Here is a 24703-nt window from a genome sequence, read left to right as displayed (position 1 = left end):
TGTATATTTATTCACTATACATATTCACCTGTAAATTCTGTATATTTATTCACTATACATATTCACCTGTAAATTCTGTTTATATTAATAACCATCTTTCTATATATATTTATACATATATTCAGTACATATCCTTGTCCTGCACTTATTCAACCATTGTATATACTGCACTTGCTGCTATTGCACTTCTGGTTAGACCTAAACTGCATTTCGTTGCCCTGTACCTGTACTTGTGTAATGACAATAAAGTTGAATCTAATCTAATCTAATTATTCTAATGTTTCTAAGAGAATTGAGAAGTTCACATCATAACTATAACAATAGCGACACAGAGGAAATATACTGGTCTAAATTATTATTTTGGAGGTTTAAAAGACAATTAATATTCAGTAATAACTAAGTTAAGCTGATAATGACACTAACTTTACAACATCCACGCTGTTATTGAACTGAATCAACACTGAACACTTAAACTGAACAATTACACGATTGTCTTCTGTATCGCTGCTTCACAGATCAAACTGAATGTGTTTCATAATTAACTTTGCAACATTTCCCTGTTTATTAAAATGAGAAATTGCTTTGAAACAATCTGTATTATACAAAGTGTTATATGTAAGTAAACGTGACAGAATAAATAAATGTGAAATAAGTAAATAACTTCTTAAGGGAATTACTAAAAATAAGATTTTGAAACAAAACAAGAACAATTCACACCAATCGTTCTGTTCAAAGTTTGTGGAGCACTTCTTGAACAAAAATGTTTGAATGTTTCCTTAAATACTTGCACTGATGATCAGAATGGGATTTTCCAGATGTTTAACACGTGTGGAGGAGCTGCTAGCAATGATCCAGAGCAGTGCTTCTCCAGCGCCCCGACACATTATCAATAAAACTGTCTAATTGTCCTAACTGAATATTAAATTTGATCATTATAATTTTGTGTTTATAATGAGGACTGTTATTATATTTACAGTACAATTCAAATGTATGGGGTCATTATGACTTTTAAGAAATGACTTTAATTCAAGGATGCATTGAATTGATCAAAAAAGACAATGAAGTACTTTTTTACAGTAAATTATTTTAAAATAAGTGTAATTTTTAAGCATGTAGGTGATTTTCATTGCTACAGCTTCAGTGAAATTCTGATATATCTTGTTGCCCCAAATTTAAAAAGACTAAATAAACATGTTATTTTAAGATATTTTAGTTTGTTCTTCCATTCCTGGAGCTCTTGAACACTCTTGTTACTGCTGTGAAATGTTATCAGTTTATGTTTTCAATTAACTTTCAGTGAAAAATAATAATATTTATTCCTTAGTTTTACAAGATACCCTGTTTTTTGAGAATATATTGAATTCCCTCTTTTTCTGGCATAGTGGACATGGTTATTTTGGTGGTAAATAACACATTTCAGGGCTCCAGACTGCGACCTGCGGCTAATTTTTGTGTGCAGTCGCACCGGTGCGACCACCGCTTTGTTTAATTCATAAATGCTGCTATTTCTGTTGCATATGAGAAACATCAAACGAAACGCAGCGTAGACCGTTTACCAGCTCGGACCAATCATTGAGAGCAGCGCAAGCAAACTGGTTTGAGCTCAAAACAGGTTTACTTGGCCACCGCTGATTTTGTGACACTGTTACAGCACAGCGCTGCAGATCCAGTGAGAAGTGTTTGAGTTCACCGCAGAATGAAGAAGATTGCTGCAGATCCAGTGAGATGCATTCTGCACAGAGTTCTGTTAGAAACAGATCAAACAGCACTGATGTAGAAGACCAGAAGTAGTAATGATGACTATACCGTGGTGTTGTGGCGGAAATAGCCGAATATTATTACATTATTCATGTCAGGGTTTGCACATATGCTTTTGAGAGAAATTTAAGCACTTTTCAATGACTTCCAAGCATTTCACAACTATTTCCAGCACTTTAAAGCACTAAAAATGAAAACTGAAATATACTTTGTTGTAAACAAACAGTTATTTAAAATAAAATTTAAAAAGACATCAAATGACCACTATAACCAGTAGATGGCAGCAGAGGATTATTTATTGGCTCATTAGTCATTCATTTCCACTTTTTTGCTTTATATTTTGATATTATAAAACTACTATTATTAAATATTAAATAATCAAGAAATCAAAGTTTGTCAAAGTTTTGCACTTTTCATGTGTATGAAGTAAGAAAAGTCACAAAGTGCCTTGAAAAACACAAACTTTTGATTAGTTTGCGACTGAATCACACTTAAAGTAAAGAGCCCTTCTTTTATAATCACTGGTATTGTGATTATACTGTATTATATATCATACTGTAACACTATAAAAGAATAATGATACATTTAATGAGATTAAAAAATAAGAAATATTTATATATAAAATATATATTTACATAATATATGTGTGTATACTAGTGGTGGGCATAGATTAATTTTTTTAATCTAGATTAATCTCACTGTAATCTTGGAATTAATCTAGATTAATCTAGATTAAAATGGCTCATTTGAATTCTGCCAAGTAGATCAGAATAAGTTCACTACTAGTAGTAAACAACTAGCAGTCATCAAGAATTTAATATTGATAATAACATCGAAGACATTGTATGATTATTCCTTAAAGATAAGGTTTTAATAGTTTTAGTAGTAGTAGCCTATTACGTTCTGCCCAATATCTTCAAGTGAAACCGAACTTTTATTTTGACGGGTTGCCGTGAGGATAGTTTTCTCAAATGAAACGCTCGAATGCTCATGAAGTGACTCTCAGAGCAGTTCTGGAGATGTTGTTCATGTATTTATGTCCTCATTTAGTGAGACGACAGACGTTAATATCGCCGCAAGCGTCACGCGGTCTTCTGTATGAGTAGTGAACAAACCCGCGCGTCTGCGCCATACATTAACACAGAGACACACAGAAGTCATATTTAAATAGGCGTTTTGCGGCTTAATATTTACAAATAGGGTGGGAGTGTGCTCACTTGTGTGTGCGCCACGTTTGTTTGTGTGTGTGTGTGTGTGTGTGTGTGTGTGTGTGTGTGCGAACCGGGGCGGAACTCCGCTGTGCGCGATACAGAGAGCGCGACCATGTAACGTAGAGACAGAAATGACTTGCCGATCTTCATTGGGAAGCTTCTTAAAAATAAATTTCCCCTGAAGCAAACCCGGCGGCTTCATAGCTGCATCCATGTTAGCACGCATACACACAGGTTCGAAGACTCGTTCTCGCCCCCTACAGTGCAATTCGGCTAGGTATACATCCGCGCTAAAATATCAAGATGAAAGTCATCATAGCTTGCGTAGTATAGACCCAGCTCCCAGCCCAACTTTGAGAATAGATTAACGGCGATATTTTTTTTATCGCCCGATAAGAGTCTCACGTTAACGCAGCACGTTAACGCCGATAACGGCCCACCACTAGTGTATACTGTGTTTATTTATTATGTATATATAAATACACACACACACAGTATATATTTTTGAAAATATTTTCATGTATATACATTTATATATTTATATTATTATTTTTATATTATATATAAATATTTGATATATACATAAACGTACATAAAGACATAAATGTGAACACTGATGTAGCAGCAGAAAGTAGACGATTGCTACACAACATTTTGATCATTTTGATGAAGTTTAAATAAAAAAAATAAAGCAGTGTCATCTGCCAACTGAGAAATTTGGACTTCTGTATCAAATATTTAATTATTTTTAATCCCAAAATACTTTGATTGTTTAAAATTTGAACAGAGAGAAGTTCAGCAACTAATAAAAGCAGAAAGGGGGGAATCGGACGACCTTGGCGTACACCACGATGGATTCCAAATCTTTTAGAGGTTCCCGTATTCAGAATAATAGAACTATTAATATCATTGTTAAACATTTCTAGAATATCAATGAAATTATTCCCAAACCCAAAAACTTTCAGAGAGTGAAATAAAAAGCCATGTTCAATTGTATCGAAGGCTTTACAAAAACCTAAAAATAAAATAAGAGCCCTTGACTCTATCTGCTCAGAATAGTCTAAAAGATCAAAAATAAGATGAATAATGTTACTAATATGTCTATTTTTCATAAAGATTCAGTAATAATTTGACCTAGTCCTGATTTGAATCTTCTAGCAATCATTGAACATTAAGAAAAGTGGCTCTTCTAAAATATTAAATCGAAAGCCCATCAGGTCCTGGACTCTTACCTGTTTTCATATGTCGGAGAGCTAACTGTAATTCTTCTGTTTTAAGATCAGAATCACAAAGATTTTTAAAGTCATTATTTATCAATGGAATAACATTTTGAATATTATCAGTAAACGCTTTGCAGATATCATAATTAAAGTCGGATTGGTATAATGTTTCATAAAAAACAAATTCTGAAATTAATTTAGGGTCCTCACATATGGAGTTATTAATACATAATGCTGACAATTATTTTTTCTTAAAATTACTTTTTTTTCAAGGGCAAAAAAATATGCTGTGTTTCTCTCGCCCTTTTCTATACACTTAGCTCTCGAGCGCACGAAAGCTCCATTAACCTTGTTGCTATACAAGTCATTAAGTTTTCTTGCGGAAGTTACTGTTGTGAGTGTAGTGTACAGAGCGCTGACGTCACTTCCGCCGGAGCGGGTTCAGGTTACTTTCAGTTTCACTTCTGCGAGCGGAGCATGAGTAAGTTGATAGATGTGTGTTTATCTGTCATATTGTGATAATGTTGTCGCTGCTAGTGAAGCGTTCTGAAGCAGCGAAGCTCAACACAGCTGTATCGGAGAAAGATTCATTACTCGAAGCTTTTCAACACGGTTTTGATCGTAACATCAGGAACCGCTGCTCTTCTGATTCACTTCATAAAGAGTGATGTGCGTGTTATTTACATGCGTGTTTAGCGCCATTATCATGTTATATTTAATATTAGAGAAGATGTATACTGAGGTGAATGTTTACGCACTTCTAGCACTCCACATAACTTCAGAGATTCCTTCACAGCTACACACACTTCTGCTTTACACAACATCTGAAATAAACACTAAGAGCTAGCCTGCTAATACCAAACTCTGCTGCTTCGTACAGAAGAGAACTGAAATCGAGCGGACAAGTAAAGTAAAGATGCTTTATTTATGATGAAGTGTGTGTAATGTTTCAGTAAAGAAAGAGTTTTGTAACAAACTGATTTTCATTCTGTTTTCAGGAGGAACAGGAGAAGCAGCAACACAGATCCTCTTCTGATTCCTGATCTACAAGTATTTTGGTATATCATTGGAACACAAACGATCTATTTTCTCTCATCTCAGAACAGTATGTCTGCTGTGCATCTGCTGAAGTAACAAGGTAACTTTTAAAAACAGTTAAATGAACAAATGAAACAATCAGTCGTTACCTCTATCCATTTACATTCATCAGGATCTTAATATTCACATTTAAACATCTTAACAAATGATCCAGAAATGATCAGAACACAAATGAACTGTATCATGTGTAGATGTGTTTTATCCAGTGTTTTGTGTTCGCTCAACACTAACTCTGCTAGAAGTGATGATTATTAGTCCATAAAAGCAATATGTGTGGTCAGGTCGCATGTTTAGTATTCATACATTACTAGAAAAATTAAATACTATTTTATATTTAATATAATTAAAAATGACTTGAAACCACACAAATATGAGGACTTCACGTTGAATGTCGACTCCGTCATCGGCCCGTCTCCACCGTCACACAGAAAATCTTAGTGTTGACAAATTTAGCATTTATTTCACAAAACAAATAGAGTTCATGTAGCAACCATTTTGTTTTCTCAGTTGATGCTAGATGCTAATGGAACTGCTTCAGGAGAATAAAATGATCTAAATATTTCAAATAATTTCCTCAGAAACTGGAGGATGGTGTTCATATCATGGTTGTGACAGGAAATATTAACATTAGGATTTAAAATATTCTAAACCTATAAATCTGACCAGAGTCTGTCTGACAGTGATGTACTCTGCAGAGGAGGACTGTGACGAGGGGTCCTTTAGAGCCACAGCTGCCCCTGATATTCCCTGATTTTATTACATCTTAATCAGTGTCTGACGGTGCTGACAAAGAGTGGGGACACGGCTTTGAAACCTTATGAAACACGCATGCGTCACTGAAAAACAACCTTGCTTTGATATGAGATCTTAAGTGTTGCTTTTGATAAAACAAGTTCTTTTTCATCATTAAAAACATTTTTATCCATTTTGTAGCATATGAATGATTGAACCCTTCTCTGTGGACACACTGTTTTAGATTCTAGTAGTGAGAAGACAATAAGTGTCATAATAATGATCAAATTAAATTGAAGGGGATAATTGTGTTAAATACATTCTGTTATTAATCCTTCATAACATTTACAGTTGAAAATATTTCCAGTTTTAAAGCTAATAGCAGTTAGAATTGCTGGACATGTTTTGTCCCGTGTCTGAAGAATCAGTGTCCTACATGAGTTTACTGATATAGTCCCCCTGACAGAGAGAATGAACACACGATGAATTCAGACGCTGATGAACAGCTGTTAACAAGCAGATTCACTGAAGAACAGAGAAACAACACAAACACTACTACAGCTGTGAACATGTTCAATTAGCAGGCGTTTAGTGAGAAGTAATATTCATTTTATTATTTTATCATTATTTTACATGATTCTTGGTGAACAAAACCCAGTATTTGTTTCTTTAAATATAGTGAATAATACATCCACACAGAGACATTTAATAACTCATATTTTATAACTGCTGCTATATTTTATTTACTTGTTTATTTTCAAATAGTTGCTTATTTATTTTTAGTCGGTGAAGGATGATGGCATCTGGTGACCAGGATTGTGTGACACGAGATGAGCCCGAAGAAAAAAAGCTGAAACTCGAGGAAGGTAATGAAGAACAGAATATCATTAATGCTGAAGTTGTCATTTAGGAAATGTAATGAATCTCTCTGTATTCCAGCTCAGACGAGCAGCAGTCCTCACACTGGAGTCAGTGTTGATGTGAAAGCTCAGATGGGAGCAGCTGTAAATGCTCCTGTACTCGCTGGAAACACCTTCACAGCTCCAGTGACCATCATCAGCACTGCAGGACACGGTACTGTCACTTTAACTGTGCTCACTGAGACACACTGCTTACTAGCAGCCAGTGTAATAATGCTGAGTGATCGTGAACCCTGTTCCTGTTGAAGTTCATGTAAGAATTAGATTTCTCTTCCTCATCAGTTCAGTAATGATGTCCTAAATCTTCAATCTTTATTGAGCCATTTACACATTTTATACTTTGCATAGAAAGTTGTCTCCCCAGAGAGCGTACAAAGATAAAACCATAAAAGGAATAATTTCTTACTCGTTGACACTTGGAAATAACAAATATGGAATAACCTTGAACAAAGAAAAAAACAATAATGCAGCAGGTAGGAATAAAAGGACAATAACCATACATCACTTGAAAAGTAACTTCTTATAAAAATGTGTGCTATATAAATAGTGTGACATTTCTTCACTCGCACATGTTCTCTATGGTGACTTAACATAAGGGAAGTGAATGGTGACTCATAATACACTCAGGAGGAGAATAACAGGGAGGCCTGTGAGAGACCTCTGAATCTCACAGTTCATTTATGGTCATATTGTTCTTATGCAGACATACTTTCATGTATCTGTATATTTTGTCACACATTTTTTACTTATGTCCTTTTTCTCTCTCTCTTCACAGGGCCACAAAAAATCTCAAAGACAGAAGAGAAACACACAGAAAAACAAGGTGCAGTCTTATCAGTCATATTCAAAACTATGTTTTTTTTGTTTTTTTTTCACTGTATAAACCACAGTGTAAGATTATCAGTGGCGATGAATAAAAACACCTCCATGCAGTGGCATTGTTCATAATGTTGGACAGATCAGGGTTAGGAGCATTATTAATATTAGAACAGAGATGAAATGTGAGAGGTGATGTACTGTATCACCAGATCTAACTAAACTGACCTCCTCAACAGCCAAACACTTCAGCCAACCACCGTATGTGACCAGCAATGACCACACCAATATACCTTATATACACAGAAACAGTACATTCACTGCCAGCTGTTCCTGAAGCCCTGTTCTCTGTACTGAGTTTACAAATTATGCATTGAAAATAGTTAAATATTCCAGGACGACTTGATCTGAATGCTTAAATCCATGAGAGACGTGACAAGTTTAGTGAATTAATTAAATTGAAAACCTCAAAACTGTATTACCAAAGTCCCTTTAAGGCAAATCATTCCACTCTGCAGCCATCTTTGAAACACCTCTCAAGCAGCTATTTCAGTCAAGCAAGCGCAGCTCTTATCTCTTTGAATGGGGAAACATTGAATTTTCCAAAGCTGTTCACCATGCTTACGATTACATTTGAAATCAACAATGAAATCTGACAATTGTCTCACAAGATTTTTTAACACTTTATTTTAGGGTCTCTTAACTAGTTGCTTATTAGCATGCATATTACTAGAATATTAGCCATTTATTAGTAGTAATTAAGCACATATTAATGCCTTATTCTACATCCCTAATCCTACCCAATACCTAAACTTAACAACTACCTTACTGACTATTAATAAGCAGCAAATTAGGAATTTATTGAGGGAAAAGTCGTAGTTAATAGTGAATAAGTGTTCCCTATTCTAAAGTGTTACCGATTTGTTTTTCTTATGCTCAAGTGGCGTTAAAAACAGCTTATTTATCAGGCTAGACCAGTCATGGAGCAGCACAGTCCTAAGAGCGTCTCAGGATGCTGACTGTTTCTATAGCAACCAGAGCTTCTTAGTGCAGCTGCAGTGAAGTGATGACTTTACCAATTAACAACCAGCTCTTTTATTCAGAAGCAGGACTATTCCACCATATTGTGCACTGCACTTCTCCCATTCAAGTATTATAGATGTACCATCTATGTATATTTAAAATCTGTGGTGTTACTTGACAATAATTGTGGAACACACACTATTTATACACGTATACACTTATTTATCTAACACACATACTTAGTCTACATTCCAAATTGCGCATAATATACCTGTACATACAACTGTCTATTGTTATATACCTGTACATACAATTGTCAATTTGTATATTTGTAATTCCCTATTTACTTTTTCTATTTTGTAATTCTTCTTTTTATTATCTGTGTTTTTTGTTCTGTCGCTGTCATTCTGTTGCACTGTGGAAGCTTCGGTCACAAACACAGATTCCTCGTATGTGTAAACATACCTGGCAATAAAGCTCATTCTGATGAAAAGTAATGTTTAATTCTGAAGAGATCATGTTGATGCAAAAGCTTTGTCATGTGTCTTTAAAAAAATGAAATCTGTTTTTGCTTTTCCCCTATGTTTTATTAACTTAATCATCTTTTAAAACAGCAGATTTGATTCTGAAAAAATTCTTGGAAACTCACAAATCTAACATGAAGAAGAAAGCAGAACGTATTTTTGAGGGCACAGAAGAACATGAAGCAGATCTCCAGGCTGTTTACACAGAGCTCTTCATCACAGAGGGAGATATGAAGGAGGTTCATCAGGAACGTGAGATTCTGAATATTGATGATGCTTTCAAGAAGAACAAAAAAACACAGAAAAAAACAGTCAAATGCAATGATATATTTACATTATTAAGGGAAAACAATGAGAAGAAGATTGTGCTGACCAAGGGAGTCGCTGGCATTGGAAAAACTGTCTCTGTGCACAAGTTCATCCTGGACTGGGCAGAAGCAGAAGCCAATAAGGCTATACACTGTGTGTTCCTGCTTCCATTCAGAGAGATTAACTGCATTAAAGACAAAAAGTTCAATCTCCATGAGTTTCTGCTGGTATTCAATGATGAATTGAAGAACATGGAAAAATCAAAGTTATATGACGAATGTAAACTTGCCTTTATATTTGATGGACTTGATGAGAGTCGCCTGCCTTTAAATTTTAAAAGCGAAACATTGAATACTGTTGAGAAAAGATCATCTGTAGATGTGCTGTTCAGAAGTCTGGTCAAAAGGACTCTGCTTCCGTCATCTCTGGTCTGGGTGACCTCACGACCAGCAGCAGCCAATCAGATCCCTCCTCGGTATGTGGGTTTGTTCACTGAGGTGCGAGGATTCACTGACCAACAGAAGGAGCAGTACTTCAGAAAGAGAATCACAGATGAGACTCTCGCCGACAGAATCATCTCACACATTAAGATGTCTCGTAGTCTCTACATCATGTGCCACATCCCTGTGTTCTGCTGGATCACAGCAACAGTACTTCAGGATCTTCTCATCAACAACAGTGAAGAGAACATCAGCACAACACTCACTGAAATGTACATCCACTTCCTGCTGATACAGATGAACATGAAGAACCAGAAATATGACAAAAATACAGAAAGAGAATCTACAAAGAACTTAGATTCAAACAGAGAAATGATTTTAAAGTTAGCCAAGCTAGCATTTGAACAGCTGAAGCAGGAAAACATTGTGTTCTATGAGGAAGATCTGAAAGCATGTGGTATTGATGTGAGTAAAGACACTGAGTTTACAGGAATGATCGCTGAGATCTTTAAGAAGGAAAATGTACTTCATTACAAGAAGGTTTTCAGCTTTGTGCATCTGAGTGTTCAAGAGTTCCTCGCTGCAGTGCATGTGTTCCTCTGTTACCTGAACAAGAACATGCAGGAGCTTCAGTTTTTCTTTGATAAGCCAGATGAAAATATCACATTGCAGAAGCTACTGCAGAAGGCTGTTGGTAAAGCCATGGAGAGTCAGAAAGGACATCTGGACCTGTTCCTGCGGTTTCTGATGGGCGTTACACTGAAATCTAGTCAAAATCTGCTCACAGGCCTGATCACACATACTGAAGACACTACAGTGAGCATCAGACAAACAACTCAATACATTAAACAAGAACAAGACAAGTCCTCTATCTCAGATGAAGATTTAGTCAACCTATTCTATTGCTTGCTTGAGCTCAAGGATCATTCATTATATGAGGAAATCCAGAGATACCTCATTTCAGATGAACATCCAGGAAGAAAACTCTCATCTTCAATGTGCACCGTGCTGACCTACGTACTGCTGATGTCAGAGAAGGTGCTGGATGAGTTCAACCCAAAGAGATATACGTCATCACAATCAGGCTTTACAAGACTGGTTCCAGCTGTGAGATGCTGCAGAAAAGCCCTGTGAGTAATTTCACTGACTGCTGTTTGATCAAATATTTTATTCTACATCACTAAACAATTAATTGTCAAAATATGTATAATAATGTAAAATGTCTTGTTGTCCTGATTATGAATGGTACAATAAGCTATTGCAGAAACACTGAACATCAGAGATTAATCAGAATAAACCTTCTGTTTTGGCAGATTTGACGGCTGTGGTCTTGATGAGAAATGCTGTGAAACTGTATCTTCAGCTCTCCAATCATCAGACTCTCATCTGACAGAGCTGGACCTGGGTAGCAATCACCTGCAGGATTCAGTGAAGCTGCTGTATGATGGACTGAAGAGTACACACTGTCAGCTGAACACACTGAGGTTTGACATTCACTTAATCACTGTGTTACAATATGTGGATGAATTGGCGTTTCATAACTACAGCTAGCAGATTTTCCCATTTACATTGTAGAATGAATGTATCAGTGATTCTTCTCCAAGGACACAAGGCAGGCAATGTCTACTCAAAAACCTGATGCGGAAACAATCAGGGTTTCCAAGTATCCTGGAAAATTTTGAATTTTGTAATGCAGTTTAATTGAGAAATGAAATAATACCTAAATTTCCTTAAGTGATTCTTTTGAACAGTTTGTTTCAATTTACAATTTCATGTCAATTTAAAACATGTTCCCTTTCTTTATGCATTTGTTATAGTAGTTATATTTTCGCTTCATCAGTCAAATCCTCTGCACACATTTATATTACTGTCTTATATTATATTACTTGCCTCATTTCAGTAGGACAGATTCAGTGTGTTGATAACATGAAGCGCTGTGACCAGATCCCTGAGTCAGTTAGTTGAACTGGATCAAATTATTCATGAATCAGTTTGATTTGCTGCAACCTTAACACTCAGGAGTTGATCCTGAGGGATTTTTCGGACCTTGGAGATTTTTTGACATGCCCTGACATTTGTGCTTGTTTCTGTTACTAATACCATTTTAATGTTTATGTTGTACTTAGGACAGACATGCAGTCGAGATTATAAACCTGATAAAACACATTAATATGCCTGTTTTTTTTTTGTTCTCTTCACAGGCTGTATGGCTGTAATCTCACTGCTCAGTCTTGTGAGAGTTTGTCATCAGCTCTACAATCCTCAAACTCCCGTCTGACAGAGCTGGACCTGAGTAACAATGACCTGCAGGATTCAGGAGTGAAGCACCTTTCTGATGGACTGAAGAGTCCAAACTGTCAGCTGGAGATCCTGAGGTTTGGTTTCAAACACTTTCATTGATCGCCCCCTTAAATCAATCATTAAAATCACATTGCTAAGATTTATTCTGTGTGCAATTACTGTTTTTCTCGTTCAGGTTTTCCATATGTAATCTCACTTCTCAGTCTTGTGAGAGTTTGTCATCAGCTCTACAATCCTCAAACTCCCGTCTGAGAGAGCTAGACCTGAGTAATAATGATCTGGAGGATTCAGGAGTGAAGCTGCTTTCTGATGGACTGAAGAGAAACTGTAAGCTGCAGATACTGAGGTAAATTGTTTTCCATAAAATTATTAACAACATGCTACTACATTTAGTTTGAGAGTGAAGCATGACACTGTATTCATTAACATACGAGAAAATCGCGTCTCAGAGTGACTCAGTTTGCAGTAAATGCTATTTCACAAAAACTCAATTTCATGCAAGCGCTGTGAGTTTGGGTCAACATGGATAAACATGGATTTGAAAATGCAAAATGCACTAAACATCAAATACTGTATACTGTATTATTTACTTTTACAGTATAGCATACTGTAAAAATTTGGTCCAAAAAAAATTTTTTAGAGGAGCAATAGCCTTGTCATGTGCAATACCTATTAAAGACAACCTAGATTTTATTCCTTCTATATCGGATAGTGTCTTTAGTAGATCAGAAGAGAATGGTTAATATTATTGAACATGGTTTACCTACTAAAAATCATGTAGCCCATATTTACAGAAAACTAATGCAAGACAAATCTGATGACTCATTTTATACCAAAAGAAATTGAGAATTAGAGTTAAATACTATAATAGAGAATGAGATGTGGTTAAATATATGTGCCAGCTGTCATAAGGGTATTAGCAGTCAAATAAGGAAGGAATTTGAAGAATCTTATTTTCATCTTCCAGTCAGAGTTCCAATTAGATATGTGACTGCAGATTTACAGTTGAAATTACATTTTCTATTTCATTTGGTTATATATTTATCCATTTTTATTTATTTATTATTCTTTTCCCCCAGTATTAATATTTTAAGTAAATACTATGTGTGTTTTATGTTTATAAATAGTAAAAAAACAAAACAAAAAAAAAAACACTCATGCCTGTCTTAGTTTATATAATCTATTTGTTATAGTATACAGGTGCTGGTCATATAATTAGAATATCATCAAAAAGTTGATTTATTTCACTAATTCCATTCAAAAAGTGAAACTTGTATATCATATTCATTCATTACACACAGACTGATATATTTCAAATGTTTATTTCTTTTAATTTTGATGATTAGAGCTTACAGCTCATGAAAGTCAAAAATCAGTATCTCAAAATATTAGAATATTTACATTTGAGTTTGAATAAATGACCATCCCTACAGTATAAATTCTGGGTATCTCTTGTTCTTTGAAAACACAATAATGGAGAAGACTGCTGACTTGGCAATGATCCAGAAGACGAACATTGACACCCTCCACAAAGAGGGTAAGTCACAGAAGGTCATTACTGAAAGGTGTGGCTGTTTACAGAGTGCTGTATCAAAGCATATTAAATGCAAAGTTGACTGGAAGGAAGAATTTGGGTAGGAAAAGGTGCACAAGCAACAGGGATGACCGCAAGCTTGAGAATACAGTCAAGCAAAGCCGATTCAAACACTTGGGAGAGCTTCACAAGGAGAGAACTGAAGCTGGAGTCAGTGCATCAAGAGTCACCACGCTCAGACGTCTTCAGGAAAAGGGCTACCAAGCCACTTCTGAACCAGAGACAACGTCAGAAGCATCTTAACTGGGCTGTGGAGAAAAGAACTGGACTGTTGCTCAGTGGTCCAAAGTCCTCTTTTCAGATGAAAGTAAATTTTACATTTCATTTGGAAATCAAGGTCCCAGAGTCTGAAGGAAGAGTGGAGAGGCACAGAATCCATGTTGCTTGAAGTCCAGTGTGAAGTTTCCACAGTCAGTGATGATTTGGGCTGCCATGTCATCTGCTGGTGTTGGTCCACTGTGTTTTCTGAAGTCCACAGTCAACGCAGCCATCTACCAGGAAATTTTAGAGCACTTCATGCTTCCTTCTGTTGACAAGCTTTATGGAGATGCTGATTTCATTTTCCAGCAGGACTTGGCACCTGCCCACACTGCCAAAGGTACCAAAAGCTGGTTCAATGACCATAGTGTTACTGTGCTTGATTGGCCAGCAAACTCCCCAGACCTGAACCCCATAGAGAATCTATGGGGTATTGTCAAGAGGAAGATGAGAGACACCAGACCCAACAATGCAGATGAGCTGAAGGCCACTATCAGAGCAACCTGGGCTCTCATAACACCTGAGCAGTGCCACAGACTGATCGACTCCATGCCACGCCGCATTGCTGCAGTAATTCAGGCAAAAGGTACCCAACTAAGTATTGAGTGCTGTACATGCTCATACTTTTCATTTTCATACTTTTCAGTTGGCCAAGATTTCTAAAAATCCTTTCTTTGTATTGGTCTTAAGTAATATTCTAATATTTTGAGATACTGATTTTTGACTTTCATGAGCTGTAAACTCTAATCATCAAAATTAAAAGAAATAAACATTTGAAATATATCAGTCTGTGTGTAATGAATGAATATAATATACAAGTTTCACTTTTTGAATGGAATTGGTGAAATAAATCAACTTTTTGATGATATTCTAATTATATGACCAGCACCTGTATAGAGTATAAAAACATCCTTTGCGTCATACAACATTTAGATGCAACGTTGCACTCGATTTCACACATTTTAGTCTGGAATTACAGTTTGGGAAAAGTCCAACTACTAAATGTGTTCAAGTTTATGTCACAATAACACATTATCTAATACAAATAAGAAACATTACTTACTCGGCAGAAATGATCTCCTCTGCTGGATCAATTGGCACATTGCATCTCGTTCTTCTTCTGAGGTAAATTCTGGCTTATTCCTCTCAGCGTGTCTTTTTTTTTAAAAAAGAGAAAAGTAGCCGAGATGAGCTTGATGAATCTTCACACTTGGAGGCGATGTGGGCGTTTACATGTCCACGTGTCTCACGTGGATAATTATCATATGAACAACGTACGCTGTTCATGGGCGAGATCACATTACAGATAATGAGCTCAGACAGGAAAAAACTGTACCTCGCATTAGTTTCATACAGATTACTTTAACACAGAATATTTGTTTTCGATAAGAATGACTTCATTTAAAAGCAGACACTTCAAGCATTCATAGATATATTCATCATGTCTGAGTGTCAAGTATTGCCATTGTCGACCCCAGGAGGTTAACCCTGGGTGTCTAGTGAAAATATAGAAATACTTTGTGCCTGTTTTTAAGTACATTTGTACTTTAATGGAGTATAACTGTTTCTGATTACTTTACTTTTGTGACTGAAACTACAGAAAATAACAGCACAAATGACTGTGTGTTAGTGATGTCTGACAGCCAAACTAATGTAATGTGGACTGTTGCTGTGTGTGTCAATAGGTTGTCTGGCTGTATGGTGACAGAGGAAGGCTGTGGTTATTTGTCTTCAGCTTTGAGCTCAAACCCCTCACACCTGAGAGAACTGGATCTGAGCTACAATCACCCAGGAGATTCAGGAGTCAAGCTGCTCTCTGAAAAACTCAAGAATCTGGACAAACTCATGTATGTTGAGCAGCAAGTTTTTAGGTTTTATTATTTGATTTTGAACTACTCTGTGTCTCTATGTAGGGAGAGTTTCTTGAGGACACAATAATATATCCATTACCGCGGGAAGTAGGGGTGCTGAGGGTGCTGCAGCATCCCCTGGTGTGTAGCCCAAGAAAAAATGGGGGTGCTGGGTGTGCGGTGTTAAAAATAAATAAATGAACATTTTGTAACAAATAATAAATAAAACTAATTGTATTAATTTGTATATTCATTAAAATTCATAGAAAAAAGTAGCCTAAGCCTACAATGACAATAAGCAACAGTAAAACATGAATTAAGTTGAATCAAATTGATTGTGAAAGTCGTTTCAACTTAAACGGACTTTCGGAAGTCGTTTGTTGCCATGACGTTTTGATCATATTATTACCTGTAACATGTCTGTGCTGTACCCAAATCAAGAATTAATGACATTTCTACAGCCATTACAAAGATACAGCGGAGAAAGTTCGAGAGCGTCTATTTACTTCAGCAGCAACCAATCTCGCATCTGCAGCGCTTATTTTGATCTTTAACGTTAGACCTTTCCTATTCTTGGAACAAAATTAATGCTCAAGGTTGATTCAGTATTACTCTTAATGGAAAAAAAAAAATTTTGAATCACAATTCATTTAGAATCACAATTCACCTAACCTGCATGTCTTTGGGCGGTGGGTGGAAACCGCAGCACCCGGCGTAAACCCACGCAGACACAGGGAGAACATGCAAACTCCACACAGAAAGCTCGAACCGGAGTCCTTCTTGCTTTGAGACAACAGTGCTAACCACCGAGCCACTGTGCTGCCCCTCAAATATATGTCCAAACCAATATAACTCCATGTTACAATTTAAAAGCGATAGTTTCCTCAAGAATGACACTTTTCATAATATACACAGTTGTATTTTGTACCGGAATGTGAGTTTTATCTTCAGTGCAGGGCCGTAGATTACACAGGGGACGATTACACCTAACCCATTTTTTCAAAATTTTAATATAAAAAATTGGTGTATTTAATATATGTTGAAGATATAAACATATATATATATAAACATGTTTAGTAATTAATTCAAATTAATTAAACACTTTTAAATAGACTGCACCAATAATATTTTGTCACACATTATTTTGTTTAGTTCAGAATCGTGGGAGAATCGTGATCTCAGTTCGAGACAAAAAAAAATAGTGATTCTCAATTTATCCAGAATCATGCAGCTCTACCGTCAATTGTCCTGAGCATCTTTTTAGGCTGGCATCAGCCAGTCGGTTGAGATCGCCGGAGGCCCCCCCTCAGCCATGGGCCCCTATAATCGTCACCACCACTAGCGCTAGCGCTAGCGACGGCCCTGTGCACACCTATTGGGCCGTAACAGAACCTTCATAGTACAGAAGCACTGTAGAAACACAGTACTGTTTACAAGAAGTCTCTGAGAGTGCAGTTAGATACAAGAGAAGTCCCACTGTGAAAGTAATGCAGTTATTAACCTGGAATATACTGTCATTTGACACTCACATTATTAACAGTGCACCATTCACTTCAGCTTCACCATCATCCCTTTGGCCACCCTGCTCACAACTGCCATTCCTTTCTCTGTTTTCTTGACAAGAACTGAGTTTATTTAGACACAGAACCATCTATTTATGTCCACAACACAGACGTTTCAGGAGAGGGAGTAAAAGAAGACAGCGATCCGGCACCACAAGAGGCAGTCATCGCTTTAGCTGTTCATTTCACGGTCTGGTTTTATTTAGTTTAATGTGCTTTAGACCAGTCCAGTCTCTGTGAAACCAAACAAGACCAGTGAGAAAATCCTGAGCAGATTGAGTGATTTCTTTTGTCTTGTTATTTGCTGTGAGATTTAGTCGATCCGTGAGAGACAGAGTCTGAAAGTGTGTGAGAGCTGCAACCCTGATGCTATGCTATTCTAACATGTTTAGCGTGTTGCTAACATCTAGAATATTGCTAGTATGTTTAAAGCATGGTTTAACATGTGGTTTTATCTTGATTATATTGTTTTCAAAATCACTGGAAGCCAAGATCATAATCAAAAATATAATAATATGACTCTGTGTGTGTTTTATAGTGTGGATCATGGAGGAGAATCCAGAATTACAGCAGGACTACACAAATGTATGTACAACGACACACACACACTCACTCACTCACTCACTCACTCACTCACTCACTCACTCACTCACTCACTCACTCACACACACACACACACACACACACATGTTTGTTTTAGTGGTTTATGGGGACTCTCCATAGGCGTAATGGTTTTTATACTGTACAAACTGTATGTGCTATTGCCCTACACCAACCCTACACCTAACCCTACCCCTTACAGGAGACTGTCTGCATTTTTAGATAAAAAAAAAAACACCATTTAGTATGTTTTTTAAGCCTTTTGTTTTATGGGGACATAGGCAGTGTCCTCATAAACCACCTTCAAATTGTAATACCTCTGTCATACCCATGTTATTAAACAAATTTTGTCCCCGTAAACCACAAAAACCAGTACACACTCACTCACTCACTCACTCACACACACACACACACACACACACACACACACACACACACTCTCATCTTCAGCTAAACACTAAAATAAGAGTGTAAGCTATAACTACTTCACAAATACATAAAGAATAAATAGTAAAATAGGTCATTTTCACACATTTAGTTTATTTGACTGTAAAATTCTAACAGAATGTGCTATTTTCAACTGCAGGGTGTCAGAAAACAAATGGCTTTCAAAAAAAGTACAGTTTTTGACCATTAATGTTGTGTGGTGAGTTTGTAAACAAAATTTAAATAGACAAAAAAAAAAAAAAAAACAGGAATATTTTTTCTGTTTTTTATTTAGAAAAAAAAAAGAGAAAAATCGTGATCGAAATAATCCAACACTTCTTACTTCAAAATTCAACTATAATGAGGGGTGCACATAAGTTTTTCAGCCTGGTTCTCATATGAACCTGGAGATTTGGTTTGGTCCTCAGCATGTAGTGTGACCCATACAATATAACTATAAAGTTTTTTTATTAATAATAGTGATAATAATATTATTGCACTTTATTTCGTTGTTTTTTTAATTAATTAATTTTTTTTTTTTTTTTTTTTATAAAATAACTAACTAAAAATAATAATCTAAATAATCAAGTGTGATAGTACTATTTTATTTTAAAATAAAAAGGGAGTATTACATACAAATTATTTTATAGTAAACTTAAAAATAAAATGCTAATATTTTTATTATTGTCATTATTTTTATTTAAATTTTCATCATTTTCAAACGTAAAATCAGCGAGCTTTTATTTTGGCGGGTTGCCGGTAAGTAAGTATCATGCGCTTCCGGGTTCAGCTGCTGATGAAGAGCGTCAGTGAATTAAATGTCACAGTTTTGCTTTGAAGACGGCAGCGGGTTTAGATTATGCTTTCAGTTTGAATAGAAATCTTATACAGTACAGTTTGTCGATCTAAAATGGTAATTGTGCAATAACAGCTGTGAACCATGTCGATACGCAAATGCGCTCAGAACTTATTTACACGCATTTTTAACTTTGGTTGCGCTTGCGGACCACTTATGTGCACCCCTGACTATAATACATATATACAAGTATTTTTGGTACACTGGGTTGCACAGTTTTCATTCAGGAGGCTTTTTTGTTCATACACACACACACACACACACACACACACACACATCTACACACGCACACACACACACACACACATTTACACACACACACACACACACACACACATTTACAAACACTGACTCATTATAGCGCACACACACCACATGTGAACACATCTCACTCAGACTGCTCCCAAAGTCTCATCAAAAATCATGCTAATCGACTCTTGTGCTGTTTACTCCTCCTTCACCATATTTTTGTTCATTTTGTTTATTATTTTATGCAATCCAAAACTCCTCGCTCCCTGTCTCTCCGTTCAAATTCTCCCTTCCCGCTCTCCAGGAAACCTGATTGGGATTTTTAGGCTCCAGCTCATTTTACAGCAGAGACCAGTGTGATTTACAGTTACATGACCATAAACATCACACAAACCTGACAATACGCTTCATTAGCAAGACTGAGGTGATTAAAGATACTGGATCTTAAACACAACACACGACAGAACTGAACCTGGAACACAGAAGGAGATGTTTAGCAGAAAGTCAGGGTCAGTCTTAACCTCGGACACGACACCATTCACGTTTACACAATGATCATCAGACTCAGACCGGCCCTGATATTCTGCTAAACATCTCCTTCTCTGCTCCACTGAAGACACTCAGTCATACGGGTTTGGAAACATGAGGCTGATGAAACGACGACAGAACTGTTCAGATACTATTCCTTTAACAGTTAAACTTCTGGATTTCTAGAGTCAGATCGTAGTCTGTACTGCTGCCGCACATCAGTTTCACACGATGGAAAATAAGAAAACCAGCAAGAAAAGTGATCATCTTAACAATGACAGCAAATGAGACACAGGAAGTGACATCACTCACTCCGGCTTTTCCTTTTCCAGCTAATTAGCCTTTTTCACACAACAGCAGCCGAACTTAACGAGGATGAATTTGAGAATCTAAGTCTATTCTACAAATGAGATCCTATGAAAATGCTTGAACTGCTGGTACTGTACTCTACAAAGCGCAAACATTTCACGATTAACTGTTTGGTCAGCTCGGGTCGTCACAAATACAAGTTTGTTTAATGCTAAATGGTGGCAGTTATAATTCAGTTAGCTTTATTATTATTATTATTATTATTATTAAAGTAATGTTGTATTTTCTCTCCTTTGCATTAATGTGATGGAGTAAATGTACGTTGTATAATGTGTCCTGGGAAATATATATTAAACAGAGATGACTCGGATTCATGGTTTTGTTCCTATTCTATCAGGATTACGTACTTGTGTTGAGTTTAATATGCTTCAAACTGAGAAACATGTGCATCTGGTCATAAATGTTGTCATTCTGAAGTAATTTATGATGATGTGGTGATTTGAGGGAAATGACGGAGTAAACTGAGATAATACGCTCAAATGTACCGGAGATCAAAGACTATTTAAAAAGGGACTTTGCTGGAGACGAGAATAGATCCATCCAGCGCTATGTTAAGTGCTTTATCTCACGAGTCAGCGGTCTGAGTGGCCATATCAGTTACAAACAAGTCAAATGATATTTCTTTATGATTACATAACAACAACTTGTAAAACAGGCAGAACAGAAAAGGTAAGAAGCATTTTTTGAGAGAAGGGCGCACTGATATAATAGAAGCAGACCTGTAACGGATCGATCTTTACCCTGCGCTGACGTCATTTCAGATTCTGGAGAAAAAGGCTAATTCCCTGATTTCTGATGAAATCTCTTGTGGTTTGTGTGTTGAATATCAGTTTAAACAGTCCAGTACAGTCCTTACTGTTGCTCGGCAACAGCTGCTGTCACTGTTGCTAGGAGACCGGGTCCATCATTTAGAGGAGGTGTGAAGTGAGATCTCTGAACATTTCAACACTCTTATATAATATTTTCAGAAAAGACTGTTAAAACATACATATAAGATGATAATATATATCAGAATGTGTTCTGTGACACAGGTTTAGGTTTAGTGCAGGTTATTATATTAAAGATCATGTGTTTGTGTGTCTGATTTAATAACTCATTCATGATTTCTGATTGTGATGTGTTTTCTCTCCATCAGATTCCCATCAGTTCACTCTGGATCTGAACACAGTGAATAAACTCCTCCATCTGTCTGACAACAACAGAGTGATTACTAACACTGACACAGTCCAGCCGTATCCTGATCATCCAGACAGATTTGATGTGTGGCAGGTGTTGTGTAGAGAGAGTGTGTGTGGACGCTGTTACTGGGAGATCGAGTGGAGAGGAGATAATGTGTGTATATCAGTGTCATATAAGAGCATCAGCAGGAAGGGAGGTGATGATGATTGTAGGTTTGGAGGTAATGATCAGTCCTGGAGTCTGTTCTGCTATCCTGGCGGTTACTCATTCATGCACAATAACATATGGACTCATCTCCCTGTGAAGCCCATCATCAGCAGAACAGGAGTATTTGTTGATGATGATGATGATGATGATGTCAGTAGAGTAGGAGTGTATGTGGATCACGGCGCAGGAATTCTGTCCTTCTACAACGTCTCTGACACAATGAGACACATCCACACAGAACAGACCACATTCACTCAGCCGCTCTATCCTGGGTTTACCGTTTTTCCTCGATCACCAGTGAAACTGTTGATGAATCAGAAGAGACTGACGAGAGATTCTACCCATAATGCTTTGAGCTGCGTGATGAATGACTAACAGATGTTACAGAGTCTCTTCATCACATTAATATGAACATCAATCAGAATAAATGTGTGTCAGAAATCCTCACAGAGAGTCAGATCAGTCATTTATTCAGAAAATATTCATGTTATCATTTTTCTGGATTGTTTTTGTGCACAAATAATAAACACAACGACAGATCATCTTGAGATCAGATTGTAATTGATGAATATGTAATATGTCTCTATTTCTAGTTTCTCACTGTAAAGATGCTTTGAATAAAATAAAGCTGATTATTACATGCAGCTTTTTATCTTTTACAGGACAATAGTATGTATTATTACAATATAAGATATATCTGTTAATGTGCTAAAATATATATTTGTAATAATAAGTGCTGGGGGCGTGGCTTGTGGGCGTGGTCAGATCCTCCTTCTTTTGTGTCTCTAGCTGATCACGTGCCTGAAAACATCTTCAGAGGAAGAACATGACAGAATATTTCATTTAAAATATTTTATAATATTTACTAAATATTTACTGAGTTTGAAAGTGTTTTAATGACAATAGATTCATCAGAAAACTCGAATGTTTTTATTACTTAAACATGTAAAAATGTGTTAAAATATGTAAAAACGTTGCTGATTGATTTGAACAAGTGTAAATATATAATGCAAATATTACTTGAGCTGAAGTATTTGTGTCAATACTGGAGTCCTTTTATTGATTTAACTATTATTTTAATTATAGAAAACAAGTAAATGTTACAATTGCTATAATCATATTGTACTGTAAAATAAAAACTATTTAATAATAATAATAATAAACAACCAAAATATGTATTTTATTTTATATTAATTTTATTATTTTCAGTATATCAAAAAGGAAATGTTACAATTGCAATGATCCTACTGCACTAAAAATAATAATAATAATAAATAAAAATGGGTAATTATAATTATTTATTGCTAATTATAACAATTACCCAAAACCATAAAAAGTTACTATAAAATAAAAACTAAGTATCCAATAATAATAGTAGTAGTAACAGTAAACAACCAAAATATGCATTTTATTTTATTATTATTTTAATTATAACAAATAAAAATAATTATTAAAATAAAACAGTACAAATATACCACAATTGCAATCCTCCTAATGTAATGTAAAATGAAAACTATTTAATAATAATAATAAACAACCAAAATATAAATTTTATTTGATTATTTTTTTTATTATTAAACCTTTATTTAACCAGGAGTTTCAAAACTCTTGAGATTTAAAATCTCATTTACAAGAGGGTCCTGGCCAAGACAGGCAGCACATTTAGTTACACATAAAACAAAATACATTAGTTTACATGCACAGAAACACACACAATTCACTCAAAACATTCTCTACAACTAGATCCTTTAAAACACATCTAAAATCATTTATTGATACCAACTCTTTCAAGCATAACTTATCTTGTGATTGATTCCCATCAAATGGAGCGGCATAACTGAATGTTTACCCATGTTAGTACCAACTTTAGGGATTTAAGAGATAATAATCCTGTGAGCGAAGCACATAATTCTTTACACCTTTTAGAAAGATATTCTGCTGTAAATATGAGGGAAGTAAACCTAAAATGACTTTATATATAAATAAGTACCAACGCTTAAGTCTACGGGACGACAACGCCGGCCATCCGACCCGAAAGTACAATAAACAATGATGAGTAAGGGCTTCTGAATCTGTGATGGACCTTAATGCTCCACGATAAACTGAATCCAACGCCTGTAAACAATGTCAAGTCAAGTCACCTTTATTTATATAGCGCTTTTACAATACAGATTGTGTCAAAGCACTTAACAGTATCAAATTGGAGGATAGAGTGTCAGTAATGTATAATGATAAGATTAAACACTCAATTTTCAATTTTCAGTTAAAGGCATTTCATTATTGAATTCAGAGATGTCATTGTCTAGCTCAGTTTAGTTTAAATAGTATCTGTGCAATCAAATCGGCGATAATCGCTAGAAATTAAGTGTCCCCAACTGAGCAAGCCAGAGGCGACAGCGGCAAGGAACCAAAACTCCCTCTGTGACAGAATGGAGAAAAAACCTTGGGAGAAACCAGGCTCAGTCGGGGGGCCAGTTCTCCTCTGACCAGACGAAACCCGCAGTTCAAAAGTTTATATTTCTATTTTAATTTTATTGCAATTTCTAACAATAGTAGTATTATGTAGTTAGGTATTTTATTATATTTTAGTTATTTTGTTATTTTTGGTTGATATATCTGGGGATATATCTCTGGGGGTCATCTGAGTGTCCTGGTCTCCGCTGACGATCAGGG

General features: G+C 36.0%; 1 protein-coding gene across 1 annotated transcript; it reads left to right on the top strand.

Annotated features, from left to right (window-relative positions):
- Positions 1-4601: 4601 nt before the first annotated feature.
- LOC131536474 (NACHT, LRR and PYD domains-containing protein 12-like) lies at positions 4602-22477 on the top strand. Its single transcript, XM_058769416.1, has 12 exons — positions 4602-4670; positions 5188-5327; positions 6803-6885; positions 6959-7093; positions 7715-7762; positions 9393-11181; positions 11365-11535; positions 12253-12426; positions 12528-12698; positions 15890-16051; positions 18155-18201; positions 21780-22477. The coding sequence occupies exons 3-12, from the start codon at positions 6813-6815 to the stop codon at positions 22403-22405; spliced, it is 3396 nt and encodes a 1131-aa protein (XP_058625399.1). The 5' UTR covers positions 4602-4670; positions 5188-5327; positions 6803-6812; the 3' UTR covers positions 22406-22477.
- Positions 22478-24703: the final 2226 nt, after the last annotated feature.

The sequence above is a fragment of the Onychostoma macrolepis genome, chromosome 03, assembly GCF_012432095.1.
Source record: "Onychostoma macrolepis isolate SWU-2019 chromosome 03, ASM1243209v1, whole genome shotgun sequence".
NCBI lineage: Eukaryota > Metazoa > Chordata > Actinopteri > Cypriniformes > Cyprinidae > Onychostoma > Onychostoma macrolepis.
Note: the sequence above shows the minus strand (reverse complement) of the source record. Positions and strands in the feature narration are given on the sequence as shown.

What these genes read in the sequence shown, in the direction of transcription:
- LOC131536474 (XM_058769416.1), top strand. Translation starts at nt 6,813, where the DNA reads ATGATGGCATCTGGTGACCAGGATTGTGTGACACGAGATGAGCCCGAA. An exon ending in CATCAGCACTGCAGGACACG is followed by an intron (nt 7,094 to 7,714) that starts GTACTGTCACTT and finishes CTCTCTTCACAG; the next exon opens with GGCCACAAAAAATCTCAAAG. An exon ending in AAGAATCTGGACAAACTCAT is followed by an intron (nt 16,052 to 18,154) that starts GTATGTTGAGCA and finishes TGTGTTTTATAG; the next exon opens with TGTGGATCATGGAGGAGAAT.